At 40.6% G+C, this 18,364-nt stretch overlaps 1 protein-coding gene across 1 annotated transcript in view; it reads right to left on the bottom strand.

Annotated features, from left to right (window-relative positions):
- The window catches only part of SLAMF1 (signaling lymphocytic activation molecule family member 1), a 50,713-nt gene that overhangs the window by 13,054 nt on the left and 19,295 nt on the right, over positions 1–18,364 (bottom strand). The window contains exons 4-5 of the mRNA XM_066255162.1: positions 9,678–9,776; positions 4,063–4,136 (exon numbers count right to left, since the gene is read on the bottom strand). Of these exons, the coding sequence (XP_066111259.1) occupies positions 4,063–4,136; positions 9,678–9,776 (173 nt within the window). The remainder of the gene's footprint in view (positions 1–4,062; positions 4,137–9,677; positions 9,777–18,364) is intronic.

Here is an 18,364-nt window from a genome sequence, read left to right as displayed (position 1 = left end):
GGCCTCCGGCACTGAAGATGGCTCTACGGCCTTCTCCTCAGGTGCTAAAAACACAAACAAAAAAAAAATGGCTCCGGTTGTAATGAAGCAATGGCCTCAGATGGGCAGAGCATCACCCCCTAGTGGGCTTGCCGAGTGGATCCCAGCCAGGGCACATGCAGTAGTCTATCTCTCCGCCCCTCTCCTCTTACTAAAATAAAAAAATAAAAATAAATAAATAAATAATAAATAATTAGAATGTGGGTAAGTCTAAATGCATATTGAAAACAATAATAGCTTTTTGACTCCAGCGTTTCCAGCTAGATCTGGATGCCAGGCTCCTCATGAGCCCCCCTCCTCGTATTCTCAACTCCTAAACCCCTATCTGAGACCTGTGAACATGGCATTTAAAGTTTTTAATGGTCGGGAGGAAAAGGCCGAGGCTGTTCGCCAGGCCCGCATGCGGCAGAAGGTAACGTTCCAAACCCAGTCTCCTGTGGCAGCCCTGAGGCCGACAGAGCAACAGAGGCAAGGCACAGAAGGTGCTCGCCCTAAGTCCGGCCTGCAAAGGGGATCCCCACCAGGAGCTTGCGTTAAGTGTGGCAAGGAGGGTTATTGGTCCCGGCAGTGCCCCTGCCTGAGGCCACCCACTAAGCCCTGCCCTAATTGCAAGCAGCCCGGTCACTGGCGGAGCACTTGCCCCCTTTGGGCAGCAGGCTCATTCTCAGCATCTCTATGTGGAGGACAAGCCACTCAGATGGGAGGCCAAGCCAGCCAGGCGGGCCCATTGTTCACACTCCTAGGACACGGCCTGGACTCGGAGAACCCAGGGTAATGCTGCAGGAACGGAACTTCCACAAAGTTTCTCAACTCACGGCCAAACAGATGTTCCTCCCAGCTCCCCTCAGAGCCACCACCTTCCAATCTCCCCTCCCCACGACGCCCCTAACCAGCAGGAAGCAGACAAATAAGTGGCGCCCCTAACTAACACAAAAGATCGGAATGTAAGGTGGTCAGCAACGGGGGAAGGTCACGTGAGGAACCCAGACCCAGGAACTTGGCTGGAACCGCCCACACTCATGCGCGCCAAAGGAAACTTCCCAGGAGTCCTTGGGAAAAGAGCGACCGTCCGTCAGCCAGTGAGATTTCATCACGTCATATCAGCTCGACCACCCTAGAGGAGACCCGTTAAATATCCCCCACACGGGTCACCCTATGCGACTTCCCTGGCCTCTGTCCCCGGGACCAGGGAACATCGTCGGGTGGGATGCGCTCTGTACTCAATAAAGCTTTTATTGTTGCAAAAAAAAAAAAAAAAAAAAAAAAGAAAACAATAATAATTATGTCATATATTTAAAATATATATGAAATTAAAATAATGACCTTAAAGGTATATAAATCCAGAGGTAAAAAAGATGGGGAGTCAAAAAAATAAAAAATAGCCTGACCAGGTGGTGGCACAGTGGATAGAACTGTCACCTGAGATACTGAGGACCCAGGTTCAAAACCCCAAGGTCTCTGGCATGAGCACCAGGTCGCTGGTTTGAGTGTGAGATCATATACATGACCCCATGTTCTCTGGCCTGAACCCAAAGGTCACTGGCTTGAAGCCCAAGGTCACTGGCTTGAGCAAGGGGTCACTGGCTTAGATGGAGACCCCTGTTCAAGGCACATATGAAAAAGCAATCAATGAACAACTAAAGTGCTGCAACAAAGAATTGATGTTTCTCATCTCTCTCCTTTCTTGTCTGTCTGTCCCTTTCTGTCTCCCTGCCATCTGTCTCTCTTGCAAAAAATAAATAAAATAAAATAAAGATGGAATTGAAATATTGTTCAGGAAGAAAATAAATATTAGACCTTTGTAAGTCAAAAATACATTTTCTTATTTAAGGGGCAGACAATAAAAGAACAGAAAAAATATTTAATTACTAATCTAATCGGCAAATGAAATAATAAAAATATAATTTAAATCTTCCCTCAAAGAAATCTCTGGCTCAGAGTTTCACACATGAATTCTGCCAAATATTTCAAGGAAAAAAATAACAAAATTCTACCTAAATATTTCTAGAGAATAGTAAAAAGGAAGTATATCTTGTAATGAGTTGAATTGTGGTCCCCCAAAATACGTTCACTCAGAGTCTCAAAATGTGACTATTTGGAATAGGTCTTTGTAGATATAATTATAGTAATAATTTCAAAATCAGGTTATGTTGGATTAGGGTGGGTCTTAGATCCAGTGATCAGTGTTCTATAAAACACAGAAAAGAAGGAGACACAGAGACACAGAGGGAGGAAAGTTATGTAAAGATCAAGAAGAAACAAGAGTTTTGTAGCTATAAGCCAACAAATTCCAGAGTGCCTGGAGCCACTGGGAGCTGGAAGAAGCAAAGAATAATTGTCCCCGGCCCTGGACAGTTGGCTCAGCGGTAGAGTATCGGCCTGGCGTGCGGGGGACCCGGGTTCGATTCCTGACCAGGGCACATAGGAGAAGCGCCCATTTGCTTCTCCACCCCCACCCTTCCTCTCTGTCTCTCTCTTCCCCTCCCGCAGCGAGGCTCCATTGGAGCAAAGATGGCCTGGGCACTGAGGATGGCTCCTTGGCCTCTGCCCCAGGCGCTAGAGTGGCTCTGGTCGCGGCAGAGCAATGCCCCGGAGGGGCAGAGCATCGCCCCCTGGTGGGCAGAGCGTCGCCCCTGGTGGGCGTGCCGGGTGGATCCCGGTCGGGCGCATGCGGGAGTCTGTCTGACTGTCTCTCCCCGTTTCCAGCTTCAGGGAAAAAAAAAAAATTGTCCCCTAGGGTCTAAGCAGGAGCATGACCGTGTGACACCTTTACTTTGGGCTTCAGGTCTTCAGAACTGTTAAAGAATACATTTTTCCTGTTTTGAATCACCAACTTTGTAGTCATTTGTTACAGCAGCACTGAGAAACTAACATACCCCAACCTATTTTGTGAGGTTGGCATATTCTTGATATCAAAACCACACAAAGGCATTACAAAAAAGAAAAATTACAGGCCAATTTCACTCAGACACCTGAATGGAAAAAAAAAATTAAAATATTAGCAAATAAAATCCATCAAAAAGAACCAAACAAAATTGCTTCTATTCCAGGAATTGAAACTGATTACCTAAATGTATAAATGCAAGAGGTTGCTCTTGGGACTCTATCATTGAAATGAAGCTTGGTTCTGTGGTCATGGCCTGTGCAGTAAACCCTCCAGGACACTAGAGGGCAGCAGAAGTAAAAGATTTGTCCAAAAGTTCATCTCTGGCTATTAGAAATGCATTTATTATTACCTGATGCAATTTCCCAAGGTACTAATCAAAGCTGTCTTTACCTTTATATCCTTTACTCCAGAATTTGATTTCCCACACACCATAAATGGCCAGATTCTGGCCGGTAACCTAGAATTGTCTTCATTTGTGAAAAGCTATATCATCATCATAGCTAATCATAATCCCTTTGGCTCCTTCTTCCTTCTAACATCTGCTCAGCTTCATCATGACTCTAGTTTTCTTTAGCCCTCTCTGTTGTCTTAGTCCAACCATCACCATTTTGCTTTCTTTCATTTCTAGCCTGTTTATCATTATCCATTTCTTCAACCACTTTCAAGCCAGAACCCTCAAGATCCTCCCTCCTTGTCTCTTTAGCACTTTGCGAACTTCTAAACTTGGATCAGACAAATGTCATGCAGTAGCTTTTTAAAACCTTACCCTCTCTCCTCAAGCCTTACCTTTTTCCCTAAAGAAGGAGACAGTGTCATAACATGGAAACGTAGACTACTAGAACACCAGGTCTGAAAGGAGTCACATGCCTTGTTTTTCTAACTTCCTTATTTTTTTTCCCAGTGAAGAAACTGATGTCCAGAAGATTACCCAGTATTTTCTGTTATTTCATTAACTAATAGTTCCATTTGACACTGAAGCTTACTACCTTTTAGAGAGTTCTTGTTCATGATTTCTGCTTCCCTAATTTTCCTAATTTTGTTTTGGAACCCACGTAGGACTGTGAATGGTAGAAATGCATGGTGAACTGGCAAAAATCTAAGGGAAACATCCCAGAAAAAGAAAGTATAGAACTTACACCTGATTTCTGGACTTGGGCATAGATAGTAAGGTTTTTCTCTTCCACTGCTGGCTGGTAATGGTCTGTTTTACCTGGGGAAAAAAACCATAGTAATTATCTTCCTCTGGGCCCCAACATAAACTCTCTGTTCAGATCTGTCTATTTTTTACTCCCATTGCATACTGTCCTACCCTAAGAGTATTATAGGAACAAAGCACTGAGTCCCACCCACCCTGCATATTTGTCATATGACATTAGGTTAGTTACTTGAACTCCCTGAACCTAGTTTTCTATCTGTAGAATGGATTGAAATACCTGTCTCATAGGACTGTTGTGATAATTACATAAGGCATTACTTGGAAAGTGTTTAGAATTGTGCCTGGCACATAGTAAATTACCAATAAATGTTAGGTGTAATTGGTTATTTTAATCTTTATTTTTTGATGCATGAATCTGGTGTGTGGGGGGGGGAGGGAGAGAGATGAGAAGCATCAATTTGCAGTTGCAGCACTTTAGTTGTTCAATGATTGCTTCTCATATGTGCCTTGACCAGGGAGCTCAAGCTGAGCCAGTGACCCCTTGCTCAAGCCAGTGACCTTGGGCTTAAGCCAGTGGCCTTTGGGCTCAAGCCAGAGATCATGAAATCATTTTGATGATCCCATGTTCAAGCCAGTGACCCTATGCTTAAGCTGGTGAGCCTGTGCTTAAGCTGGTGATTTTTGGGTTTCGAACCTGGGACCTCAGTATCCCAGGTCAAGGCTCTATTCACTATGCCACTACTGATCAGGCAATCTGGTCCTTTATAGGATTCTAAGTTCTTTAAGGGAAGGGCAAGTTACCTATACCTCTTTTGTATTCTTCAGCTCAAGACCTCTTGCTTCACTCATAGCTATCTCACCTTTCTGTTTCAGTGGGACTTGGTGTGTGTGCAAAGGAAGGAGAAGGTATAAGAAGGCTGATCAACCTAAGACTACTTGCTCAATAAAAGCTATAATGTCATCCTATTGCCTACCAAATGAAAAATTTGCTCAGAGCCCAGGGTCTCTGGGAAGTAATAAGTTGCAAAACATTTTAATCAGTTTTATGGGCTTTTTTTGAATTACAAAAATAATTTATTTTCTTTTAAAAAATTTAAATTGTATAGAGTAAAAAGTATGTCCCTCTCCCCAATTAACCTATGCAATTTCATTCTCAGAAGTAACCACTTTTAACAGTTTGATGCATAGCCTTCTAGATCAGCTCTGTAATGATAAAAATGTTCCATGTTTGAAGTCAAATATGGTAGCCACAACTCATAGGTAACTATTGAGCACTTGGAACTGTGGCTAATGCAACTGAAGGACTGAGTTTTAAATTTGATTTGATTCTAATTAATTTAAATTTAAAAAGCCACATGTGGCTAGCAGCCACCATATGAGACAGCACCGTCCTGGACATTTGCTGTATGCAAATAGGTCATTTCATACACAGTTCTCTGTAACTTGAGCTTTTCACTTACAATGTGTTGAAGACATTTTCATGTATGTCATTCTTTCTAATGCTTTGTGTTATTCTTTGCATGCATCATGTAGTACTATGTTTCTCATGTATAAGATGCACTCTTTTTAAAACGTTTTGGGGTCTAAAGACTGAGTGTGTCTTATACAGTGGTTGTAGACCTTTTTACTTGCATTTCCCACTTTTTTGCACTTGTTGAAGACAATGATCAGACACAGATGAGGACAAGATAACGGACGGGAGTTTTGACAGTGATGAGGAGTTGTATAAATTTTATGATGAATAAAACTTGAGTTCAATAACTTTATGTAATACATTCTCATTTCAGGCCCCAAAATTAAGGTACATCTTATACATGGGGAAATACGGTAACACACTAAAACATGGAGTCCTATTTGGGGACTATTAAGAAGTCCAGGCAGAGGCAATGAATACCTAACCCAGAGTAAATTACACAGTCTTTAAGGTACACTTATTTTAACAGCAGTGAATTAATTTTCTTAAAAAACTAGGAGCATGTGTCAAAGGGAATAGTACTTAAGAAAGATGTATTTTTCTTTGGAAGGGAAATAGGGTGTGATCTCTGGGGAGGAAACAGTGGGCAGCCACTGGGGAAGCTCAAAGAATTCAAAATGTCAATGTGTAATTTTCATGTGTGAGCATGGGCGTGGAATGCCTGGTGGTTTCAGCATTACTTTTTTTGTTCAGGATTGTTACTGGTTGAGGTGTGTGTGTGTGTGTGTGTGTGTGTGTGTGTGTGTGTAGAATGGAGGATGGGATTGAGGTGATCAGAGGAAGTAACAGAAGAGGTACAAGTCAGTTCTCTGAAATATATTCTTTCAGTTCAAATCCATGAGTGTTTGCAAAGTTAGAAGCGCCCGCCCAGCACTGTCCTAGCTGCTGCAGGAGAACAAATAGAGAACAGACTCGAGTTTTTAAGGATTTTCAGTCTTACATGTCAGCTCAGGCTAAACTTTAGAATTGTGGGGACAGTCCTAAATGGTCAGATAGAAAAATTAAGGTTGAATGTTGCTTCTCAAAAATACCATTGAATCAAGAGCTCTTAGTCTAATATTTTGTTCCCAGTGCAAGACGGGTTTTCTGGAGCCAGCTCAAGTCAGCTCAAAGTCAGTGAGGCTTTAGACCTAATGAAAAAGACCTTAGGGTTAGGACATCTACATTCCAGCTCTCATTAGCTGTTTGGCATTGGACAAAACATGTCATCTAAATGGGTTTCTTCTGTTTACAGAACTGTAAAATGAATATGTAGACAGTCTAATGTCCTTTTCAGCTCTCACCTGAAGCATAAAGCTCCCCTGACATAAGTAATTTAAATCTTGAAAACAATACTGTTTCCACATGCTTCCCGTACTACCCTCTGCTGGCCATGAGACTTCAACATTAATTTATTTTTATTTTAGTGAGAGGAGGAAAAGCAGAGAGACAGACTCCTGTGTGCTCCCTGACTGGGATCCACCCACAAAGCCCACTAGGGGGCAATGCTCTGCCCATCTGGGGTGTTGCTCTGTTGCAACCAAAGCCATTTTTTTAGTGCCTGAGGCGGAGGCCATGGAGTCATCCTCAGTGCCTGAGGCCAAGTTGCTCCAGCCAATTGACCTATGGCTGCAGGAGGGGAAGGGAGAGAGAGAAAAAGGGAAGAGGAGGGGTGGAGAAGCAGATGGTTGCTTGCTCCTATGTGCCTTGACCTGGAATTGAACCCAGGACATCCACATGCTAAGCTGATGCTCTACCACTGAACCAACTGGCCAGGGCTCAACATCGATGTTTTAACTCACCAACATGAAGAGATTTGTCGATGATGTATGTATGTATTATCTATCTATCTATTTATCATCTATCTATCATCTATCTATCTATCATCTATCATCTATCTATCTATCTATCTATCATCTATCTATCTATCTATCTATCTATCTATCTATCTATCTATCTATCATCTATCTACCATCTATCCTCGGATTCCACTGTATCCTATGATTTCTGTGTTTGAACTCACAGATTCTCATAAAAATACAATGAAGTACATACTATTATCCTCATTTTGCAGAGGAAAGGTTAAGTCATTTGTATGGTCACACAGCTTGTCAGTGGCCAGAAACGGGGAGGCAGTCAGACAGACTCCTGCATACGTCCGACAGGGATCCACCCAGTATGCCCGCCAGGGGGTGATGCTCTGCCCATCTGAGGTGTTGCTCTGTTGCAACCAGAGTCATTCTAGTGCCTGAGGCAGAGGCCACAGAGCCATCATCAGCGCCTGGGTCAACTTTGCTCCAATGGAGCCTTAGCTGCGGGAGGGGAAGAGAGAGACAGAGAGGAAGGAGAGGGGGAAGGGTGGAGAAGCAGATGGGGGCTTCTCTTGTGTGCCCTGGCCAGGAATCGAACCTGACTCCTGCACGCCAGGCCAATGCTCTACCACTGAGCCAACTGGCCAGGGCCTAAAGCCCATGTTCTTAATCAGCGTATTTTGGATATAAAATTGCCAGAGTCCATTTGAAAACCTTCAGAGTCTGGCTGCATTCTGGAGATGGCAGCATTAGAAACTGCCAACAGAATAATCTCTTGAGCAGTCTTTTGGAGGGTACATCAATTAAAAATAGGTTTTTCCACAGGTTTGAGGCAGGGTTTTTTTGGTTTCTGGCTGAGAAGAAATACATGGTGACTGGAGATGAGGATGCATATGTGTATTGGGTACAGTGACAGGGAACTGTGATGAGATGGAGGGTTACTAGTACCTTCAGAGCACAACCATATGATGAGCAGAATGTAGTTGAGAAAAGAATGTGGGTGAGGATCTCAGCACCTTCCACTAACTAGGTTAATGTGGGTGTGTTATTCAGTTTTTTCAACCTTAATATCTCACTGTTTCCTTATTATCCAAGCAAAATGTGGTTGCCCTGCCCCATCCCCTAGGCTGTACTCATGATTTCTATCTGAATCACCTCATCCGCTATCTCCTCCCCAGCTAACTCTTAGATGGAGGAAATGAGACAAAGTAGGCAGCTCTGCTGTGATCTAGATGTTCTTATATAAGCAAAACCAACATGAGAGTGCTAAGGTAAGGGCTTTATAGAAGGTTATCTACAGACAGCATAGATCTATTTGAGAATGAGATCAGCCATAAGATGGCCAGCCAGGGGCCTTCTGTACTGGTCTTGGGCAAGGCCTTCTGACTTGGCCAAGGAGCCAAGGGTGTGCATGGGTTAGGAAGGTGTGGTAGAGGGGAGCACAGTATCCTGAGATACTGAACTATAGGACAATTTGGAGGAGAGTCAAGGAGAAATACTTCTAGGCATTTAACCTGCAAGGAAATAATTGGGCTGTAATGGTTTCAGTCTGCTGTGGGTGATTTTCTATACTGTTTAGTTTGACTTTAAGCAACCTCACAAATTACGCACTTTCCCAAGGTGAGTCAGAATTTGTGCTAAAATCTTAATAAAGAACGTTTCCTCTGCTGTCTTCTGATGATGTGTGGGCCCTTCCAGGGGAATGCACCCTAGTAGTTGGGAGACATAGTTAACAGTTTTTATTCCCTCCCACCAGCTGGGTGACCTTGCATGAATCACTTAGCCTCTCTGTGTCAGCCCACTGCTAAGGCACATAGAAGCAACTATCTTACTACTCTCAGAGGGATATTGCAAGGATAAAGAGAAATTATTGAAAGATTTCAACCTTTGAGCAAAAATCCTTCCATTAGTCAGTAATTACAATATAACTTTTATAATATCCTTCCATTAGTCAGTAATTACAATATAACTTTTCTTGAATGAGATCCAAGAGTCCTCTGAATTTCTCTCCAGTGAATGTGGTTAAGCCTCTTGTCTGGACCCCTTCAGCAGGGTCTGCCGTATTGAATTTAAATGATCTGTATATCACGTCTCTCATTTAGATACCTATGGCTCATTTCTCTTTTTATTCCCATAGCTTAGCATAGGGGATCAAAGCATTTTGAATTAGACTGAATTGCACAAGGTCTCAGGATATGTTTATTTAGTGTTTTTGCAAAGGTGCTCCCTAAAGAAAACTAAAGTGAAGAGATTAAGTTGGTGCTTGTGATGAGAGGTTCCCTGCTTACCACAAAGAATCTGATAAGCATCTCTTTATTGTCAGACACCTACCTCTTCTTTTCAACAGTAGTATCACCACTTGGAGAATCATGATGACACCAATGATGCCCCCTAAGAACAGCCCAGCATACAGTCCCCATTGTCTTGACTCTGAAAGAGAAGTCAAAGGGCAATCTCAAATGGACTGTGTCGACATATTCTATACAGAGGTGGGGATGATAAACACGAGCCTCGTGTTCTCTTTCCACACTCTCTCTCTCAAGAGAGGCATTTGTTTTTCAGGTTTGAGAGATTAGCTTTATACTGCCGAAGATTTCCACATCTGTATTTTTTTTCTTAATCTCATTGCTCTTACTATATTTGACTTCCATATTCCTGATTTCTGTAAATATTTTTCTATTCAAGTGCTTTATTTTTACTTCAACTACCACATCACATGTCTAAAATCAAACTTATCTTCATTTCTCCTAAGTCAACCTCTGTTTTAAAATCTCTAATGTGTTCTGTATCCATTCTGATAAAGAGAACACGATGGCTCCATATGCTGTCCCCCTGCACCCACACCATTCTCATGACACACTAGGAAAAAGAAAGGTCTACTTTTGCTTTTTTAAAAATAAACATACCTGTTAAATTTAATTTTGCAAAAAAAAAAAACACCCTAAAAAAATAAAACAAACATAAGAGAGCTATTATTGCCATTCCATACAAATAACTGTACTGAACCCGCTAGACCTGAACGAAAAAAATAAAAAAGCAAGTCCTTTTCTCTCAATCATTTCCATATTTAATATTTGCTCTAGAGTACTAATCACTTAGGTTCAAAATCAGAGCCAATTTTTATTGTTTTCTCTTCTTTACCTTTGTTACCAAATCCTTCTGAACCTGAAGCAGCACTTTGGAAAACAATAATTGAGACCTATTGCCCCATTAAAAAAGACATTTGGATCAATAAGGTTTCTGGCATTTACAATGGGCCAGGCATTTTTAGTGCATCATGTGTATTGATGTATTTAATATTCACAACAATCCTATGAGGTAGGTACTCTCATTACTCCTGTTTTGTGGATAATAAAGCAGGTGTAGAGATCCTCAAGAACTTGAGTTTGGTCCAGAAGTAGAAATATGGCTGCACACTGAAGATAGACTTCTTGGAGAATCAGAGAGAGTTATGGGCTTGGGGTAAGGTACACCAAGGTAATGAAGAGTGGGGGCCAACCTGAAGCACTGGGGTTCTACATATAGTAATAACATTAAGGTTCTAAATAGTGTATGACTAGGTGTTAACATTAATGTATAAGGGTAGCTAACGTCTCAGGATGATTGTAGAATAAGACTGTTGTTGAATGTATGATTTTGTTAGGAAGAAGTTGAAAGGAAGGAATAGGCAGATTATTAAGGAACAGAGTGCTTTGCAAATACAATTCAGATATCTACAGAGTTGACCAAAGATGCAGATTGAAGTCTCAATGAATTGAGAAAAGGCATTCCACTGAGATCCAAGTGGGCCTTTAGCCTGATAGCTAACCAGAGGTTCCCTCCTGGTTTTCAAAAGATTCTCTCTTTTTCTTCTTGGTCTTTTCAGACATCATGTCATCCCAAGGAATCTCACTGAACTGGCTTTGTAAACATCTTGATTATAGATTCTCTTCCCCAAATTAAAGATTTTTTTTAACCCTTCCAGATACTAACTTTAACACAGTCATAGGACTTGATGGAAAAGCTAGGGGAAAAACTGGGAGTTGCAATAGGACTCCTGAATTTATATAAAGCATGAAACTTGAGCATGGAATTACTGCTGAGACTGGAGTTGTCCTGTGAGATCTTCATTCTGAATGACCACTCTGAATGACTTATGGTTGCTGAAAACTCTCTGTGCAGGAGTGTGTGTGTGTGTGTGTGTGTGTGTGTGTGTGTGTGTGTGAGAGAGAGAGAGAGAGAGAGAGAGAGAGAGAGATAATGAGTAAGAGGTTCATTATTCAGAGCTTATGTTGCCAACACTGGGGACCTGTGGAGAAACCTCCCAAATCCTATGATAAGAAGCAGAAGCAGCAACCTATGCACCACATGTCCCCTCAGCCCATGGAACTGACCAGCAAATATGATATTAGTCCTTCCTATTTTGATACCATTTCCTCTTTCTTTTTCCCTCATGTATCTGGGGATCTTCTAAAACCACAGTTCATTTAAGAACACACACTCTAACCACATAAATTATTTTAAATCACTTAAAAAGTAATATTTTTCTCAAATTTCATTTGAGATAAAAATAAAACAAACAAGGTGGGGTCCCTAAAGCCAGAAAATAGCATATGACAAAACTGTATCAGTAGCACCTGTCAACTGAGCCTTTCTTTTGTCTCCTGGGGACTGTTGCTGATAGTTCTGCCACCCACCTACGCAAGTAAACTAACAATGACTGGGGCACATTACTGAGACCCAGAGGACATGACAGCTCTAGCCCTCTCTTTCTTTTTTGTCTCCTTTTTAAAAAAAAATTAAAAAGATTGCCCTGGCTGGTTGGCTCAGTGGTAGAGCGTCAGCCTGGGTGCAGGAGTCTCGGGTTCGATTCCCGGCCAGGGCACACAGGAGAAGCACCCATCTGCTTCTCCACCCCTCCCCCTCTCCTTCCTCTCTGTCTCTCTCTTCCCCTCCCACAGCTGAGCTCCATTGGAGCAAAGTTTGCCCGGGCGCTGAGGATGGCTCCATGGCCTCTGCCTGAGGCACTAGAGTGGCTCTGGTCGCAACAGAGCAATGCCTCAGATGGGCAGAGCATTGCCCCTGGTGGGCATGCCGGGTGGATCCCGGTCGGGGCGCATGCGGGAGTCTGTCTATCTCCCCATTTCCAACTTCAGAAAAATACAAAAAAAAAAAAATTAAAAAGATTTAATTATAGTTTGCTTTCAATATTATTTTCTACTACTTTCAGGTGTACAGCATAGTGGTTAGACAATCATATACTTTACAAAATGTTATCCCCGATATTTCCAGCACTCATCTGACACCATAAATAGTCATTACAATATTATAGATTATTTTCCTTATGCTGTACTTTACATCCTTATGACTGTTCTGTAACTACCAATTTGTACTTTTTAATCCCTTCACCTTTTTCACCAAGTCCCCCAAGCTCTCTCCCTTCTGACAATAGCAGTCTACTCCTCCCTTTCTTTTCCAGGGTCTCAGGAGGATGAAAGTTATCTGCTGCTCTTGTCCTATGATGTAAATAACCAGCTTCTGCCAGTCCAGCCAGATATGAGTTGCAACCTGGCCATAGTCCTGAAAGAGATTTCATTTTTCTCCTAATCTCTAGATATAAAGTTATATGAATTTACTGGAGGATTTAAGTTACAAAACCATAGACTTTATTAACCTTAAAGGAACTGTGGCACTTGTCTCACCCAACCCACTAATTTTCTGTGGAGAAAATTGAGACTCAGACAAGTGTACTTAGAGATACAGAAGTTGATGGCAGAGCTGGATGAAATGAAAACTGTAGACTTTTCGGTTTGTGCTTTAGCCTGTGGAGGTGGGGACCCCGCAAAGAAAGCAGCAACAGGCTAGGATGCCTGAGAGATCTTGTAAGTCAAAACTCTCTTAGGTGCCAGCTCACCCCTTCACCATCTTCCATCAAATACCCACCCATTCCTCCCCCCTCCCCCTGCCCTATGCTTTGCTCTCTCCTCTTCCCCTGCTGTTCATTCAGCTGTTTACCAGGCCTGTCCAACCTTGATTTCCAGACCAATCTTACTTTCTCTTTATCACTTTACATGACCATTCTAGCTTCAATATTTCTTTTTATCTTGGACACTGCAGTACCTTGGTTTATGTGAGGCATCTTAGAATCTGAGTTGTGACATTATTTTTGCTGTGGAGACCATTTTCAGAGAAGGCGTTTGGAGCCAGACAGATGAATTCAAATTCTGTGTCAACCACTTCATAGCTCTGTTGTCTTAGATAGGCTGTTCATACCTCCTGGGACCTCATTTTCTTCATCTGCAACATGCACATAATAATGTTCAGTTCACAGACTTGTTCTAATAAACCAATGAAATAATATATGGAAAGCACCAGAGCAATGACTTAGATTCAGCATGTGGTTAACTTCTTCCACTAGCCTCAATTTCCCAATAGCCGCTAGGTTCTTAAAGCCAGAGATCTTCTCTTTACTTCTTTTGTGACTTTCTTATTACTTGGCACATATAAGTTCTTGGGAAATTCTGGCTGGTTGACTGGAAGAACAAGGAGATTTCAAGTCCAGAGGAGTCTTTTTACTGATGTCCAGAGGTTCTTCAGCCGCATCCCATTGTTCACTTATGATTTAGTTTCCTGATTGTCTAGCAGTCCCAACTATATTTGTACTTGGCGCTCATCTATTTGATACTACTATCTAGTTATGATATTGATATGGAAATAGAATGTCAAGGACTCTATGCCCTCAGAAATTTGGGTGAAGATAGACAAAAGCTTTTTTTTACAGCTTGTTTTGGTCAGGCTGCCTAAAATTTCTGTTGTTTCTGGCAGTAACTTCCTTGTGCTCCTTTAAATCTTTACTTCAGCAGCTCCACATACTCTAATCTAAGCTATCCTACATGCTAAAGTCAGTGCCTTCATCAGTTTTCTCTCTCTCTCTCTCTCTCTCTCTCTCTCTCACACACACACACACACACACACACACTTCAAAACCTAAATCAAAAATCGAACACCTACACTAAGAATTTCGTGGGTTTTGAATCCTTTACTATAGATATAAAGGGTCACAGGAAGCAGAATCCATTGTGAACCAGGCAGCTTTCCCCATTGGACAGGCTCAGACCTTCTCTTTTTCTTCCTATATCTAGACCAGCAATGTCCTCCCCCTTTCTCATACAAATCTATTTAACCTACCACCATAATCTTGGGGGGGGGGTCCCAGTTTCTGACCTCTAGCATTTATTTTTAATTTTTAAAAATTTTATGTAGAAAATTAAATTTACTGGGGTAACATTGATCCATAAGAGTACGTACGTTTTAGGTAAACATTTCTATAGCTTTTGCACTGTTGATTGTGCTGCGTACCCATCACCCAAAGTCAAATAATTTTCTGTCACTGCATATTTGTCCCTTTACTCCCCTCCCACAACCACCTCCCCCACAATCCCCTCCTTCAGTAACCACTTCACTTTTCTATGTCCATGAGTTTCAGTTTTATATCCCACCTATATGTGATATCGCATACTTCTTAGCTTTTTGTAATTTACTTATTTCACTCAGCATAATATTCTCAAAGTCCATCCATGTTGTTGTAAATAGCAATATATCATCCTTTCTTATGGCCGAGTAGATTCCATTGTATATAGGTACCACATCTTCTTTCTCCAATCCTCTATCTAAAGACACTTTGGTTGTTTCCACATCTTGACCACCATGAATAATACTTACTGAACATAGGAGTGTGTGAATTTTATGTACCATTGTTTTCAAGATTTTTGGGTAGATACCCACTAGAGGGATTGCTAGATCATATGGTAGTTCTATTGTTAATTTTTTGAAAAACGACTATACTTTCTTCCATAATGTCTATACCAGTTTACATTCCCACCAGCAGTGAATGAGGGTTCTTTTTTCTCCACAGCCTCTCCAACACTTGTTCTTACCTGTCTTGTTCATAATAGCTAATCTAACAGGTGTGAGATAGTATCTTGTAGCTTTGATTTCAATTTCTTGAATGGCTAGTGAAGATGAGCATTATTTCATATATCTGTTGACCATTTGTATGTCTTCTTGGGAGAAGCGTCTGTTCAGTTCTTCTGATTTTTTAATTGGATTGTTTGCTTGTTTTTTGGTGAGCTTTGTGAGTTCTTTATATATTTTAGATATTAACCTCTTATTGGAGCTGTTGTTTGCAAATATCATCTCCCATTTAATTGGCTGCCTATATGTTTTGTTGTGAGTTTCTTTTGCTGTGCAGAAGCTTTTTAATTTGATATAGTCTCATTCATTTATTTTTGCCTTTACTTCCCTTGCCTTTGGGGCAAATTCATAAATTGTTCTCTATGGCCTAGGGCCATGAGCTTAGTACCTATGTTTTCTTCTATGTAATTTATTGTTTTGGATTTTATATTTAGGTCTTCAATTCATTTAGAATTAATTTTTGTGCAGGGGGACAAACTGTAGTCAAGTTTAATTGCATGCAGCTTTCCAATTTTCCCAGCACCATTTATTGAAGAGGCTTTCTTTTCTCCATTGTGTGTTTTTGGCTCCTTTGTCAAAAATTATTTGTCTATATATATGTAGTTTTATTTCTGGGCTCTCAATTCTATTCCGTTGGTCTGTATGTCTATTTTTCTGCCAATACCATGCTGTTTTGATGATCGTGGCTTTGTAGTATCATTTTAGTAAGGTAGTGTGATACCTCCAGCTTCATTCTTTTTTCTCAAGATTGCTTTGACTATTTGGGGATTTTTATGGTTCCATACAAACCTGGTGATTTTTTGTTCTATTTCTTTAAAGAATGACATTGGGATTTTAATAAGGATTGCATTAAGTTTGTGTATTTCTTTGGATAATATGGTCATTTTAACTATGTTGGTTCTTCCAATTCATGAACATAAAATATTTTTCCATTTCACTGTGTCTTTTTTGATTTCTTTCAATAATGCTTTGTTGTTTTCAGCATATAGGTCCTTCACACCTTTTGTTAAGTTTATTTTTAGGTATTTTATTTATTTATTTTTGTAATTGTAAGAGGAATTGTGTATGGGGGGGTTTAGTTTGTTTCTGAAGTTTTATTGTTGTTATAAAGCTGTTGACTTTTGTCTGTTGATTTTGTATCCTGCGGCTTTATTGTAGGTGTTTATTTTTCCTCCCTCCCTCCCTCCCTCCCTCCCTCCCTCCCTCCCTCCCTCCCTCCCTCCCTTTCTTCCTTCCTTCCTTCCTTTCTTCCTTCCTTCCTCTCTTCTTTCCTTTCTTTTTCTTTTTTCTTTTTTTTTCGTGAGAGGAGAGGAGATAGAGACAGATTCCTGCATGCACCCTGTCTGGGATCTATCTGGCAACCCCCATCTGGGGCTGATCCTCAAATCAACTCAGCTATCCTCAGTGCCTGAGGCTGATTCTCAAACCTATTGAGCCACTGGTTGCAGGAGGAGAAGAGGGAGAGAAGGGGAAAGGTGGGGGGAAGCAGATGGTTGATTATCTTGTATGTCCTGATGGAAATCGAATATGGATGTTCATACACTGGGCTGATGCTCTACCCTCTGAGTCAACCATTCAGGGCTGTTTATTGCTTCTAACAGTTTTCCACTGCAGTCTTTGGGGTTTTCTATATACAGGATGATGTTATCTACAAAAAGTGATACCTTTACTTCTTCTTTCTTAATATGGATGCTTTTTATTTCTTTCTGTTGCCCGATTGCTTTGGCTAAAATTTCCAGAACTATACTGAATAAAAGTAGAGAAAGCAGACATTTTTTTCTTGTTCCTGATTTTAGAAAAAAAGCCTCCATATAATGTTATCAAGATCCAACCATTTTGCTGTAAATGATCTGATGTCATCATTTCTTATGGCTGAGTAGTATTCCATAGTGTATATGTGCCACATCTTCTTTATCCAACATTATACGGAGTGAAATAAGTAAATCAGAAAAAAACAAGAACTACATGATTCCATACATTGGTGGAACATAAAAACGAGACTAAAAGACATGGACAAGAGTGTGGTGGTTACCAGGGGTGGGGGGAGGGAGGACACAGGAGGGAGGGAGGGAGAGAGTTAGGGGGAGGGGGAGGGGCACAGAGAAAACTAGATAGAGGGTGACAGAGGACAATCTGACTCTGGGCGAGGGGTATGCAACATAATTTAATGACAAGATAACCTAGACATGTTTTCTTTGAATATATGTACCCTGATTTATTAATGTTATCCTATTAACATTAATAAAAATTTATTAAAAAAAAAAAGAAAAAAAGCCTTCATTTTTTTCACCATTTAGTATGATATTGGCTGATGGTTTACCATATATAGCCTTTATTATGTTGAAGTTCTTTTCTTGTATACCCATTTATTGAGTGTTTTAAATATAAATGTATGTTGTATCTTATTGAATGCCTCTTTTGCATCTATTGATAGGATCATATGATTTCTGTCCTTTGTTTTGTTGATGTGATGTTTTACATTGATTGATTGGCAGATGTTGAACTATCCTTGTGCTCCTGGAATGAATCCCACTTCATTGTTATGTCTTATTTTATAATGTATTGTTTTATTTGATTTCCTAGTATTTTGTTTTGGTTTTTGCATCTGTACTCATCAGTGATATTGCTCTGTGGTTTTCATTTTTGTATTGTCCTTTCCTGGTTTTGTTATTAGGGTTATGCTGGCCTCATAAAATGTGTTACAGAGTATTGCTTCTTCTATAATTTGAAGACTTTGAGAATGATAATTACCAAATCTTTGCATGTTTGTTAGAATTTACTAGTGTAGCCATCTGGTACTGAATTTTATTTTAGGGGAGATTTTTGATAGTTGTTTCTATTTTCTCCCTGCTTATAAGTCTATTTAGGTTTTTCACATCTTTGTGACTTAGGTATAGTTCTAGGCACTTATCCATTTCTTCTAGATTGTTAATTTGATGGTATATAATTTTTCATAGTATTCTGGTATGGTCCTTTGTATATCTGTGATATCTACGGTAATTTCTCCTCTTTCATTTTGGATTTTGTTTATATAAGTCATTTCTCTTTTTTCTTTAGTGAGTCTA

The sequence above is a fragment of the Saccopteryx bilineata genome, chromosome 2, assembly GCF_036850765.1.
Source record: "Saccopteryx bilineata isolate mSacBil1 chromosome 2, mSacBil1_pri_phased_curated, whole genome shotgun sequence".
Taxonomy (NCBI): domain Eukaryota; kingdom Metazoa; phylum Chordata; class Mammalia; order Chiroptera; family Emballonuridae; genus Saccopteryx; species Saccopteryx bilineata.
Note: the sequence above shows the minus strand (reverse complement) of the source record. Positions and strands in the feature narration are given on the sequence as shown.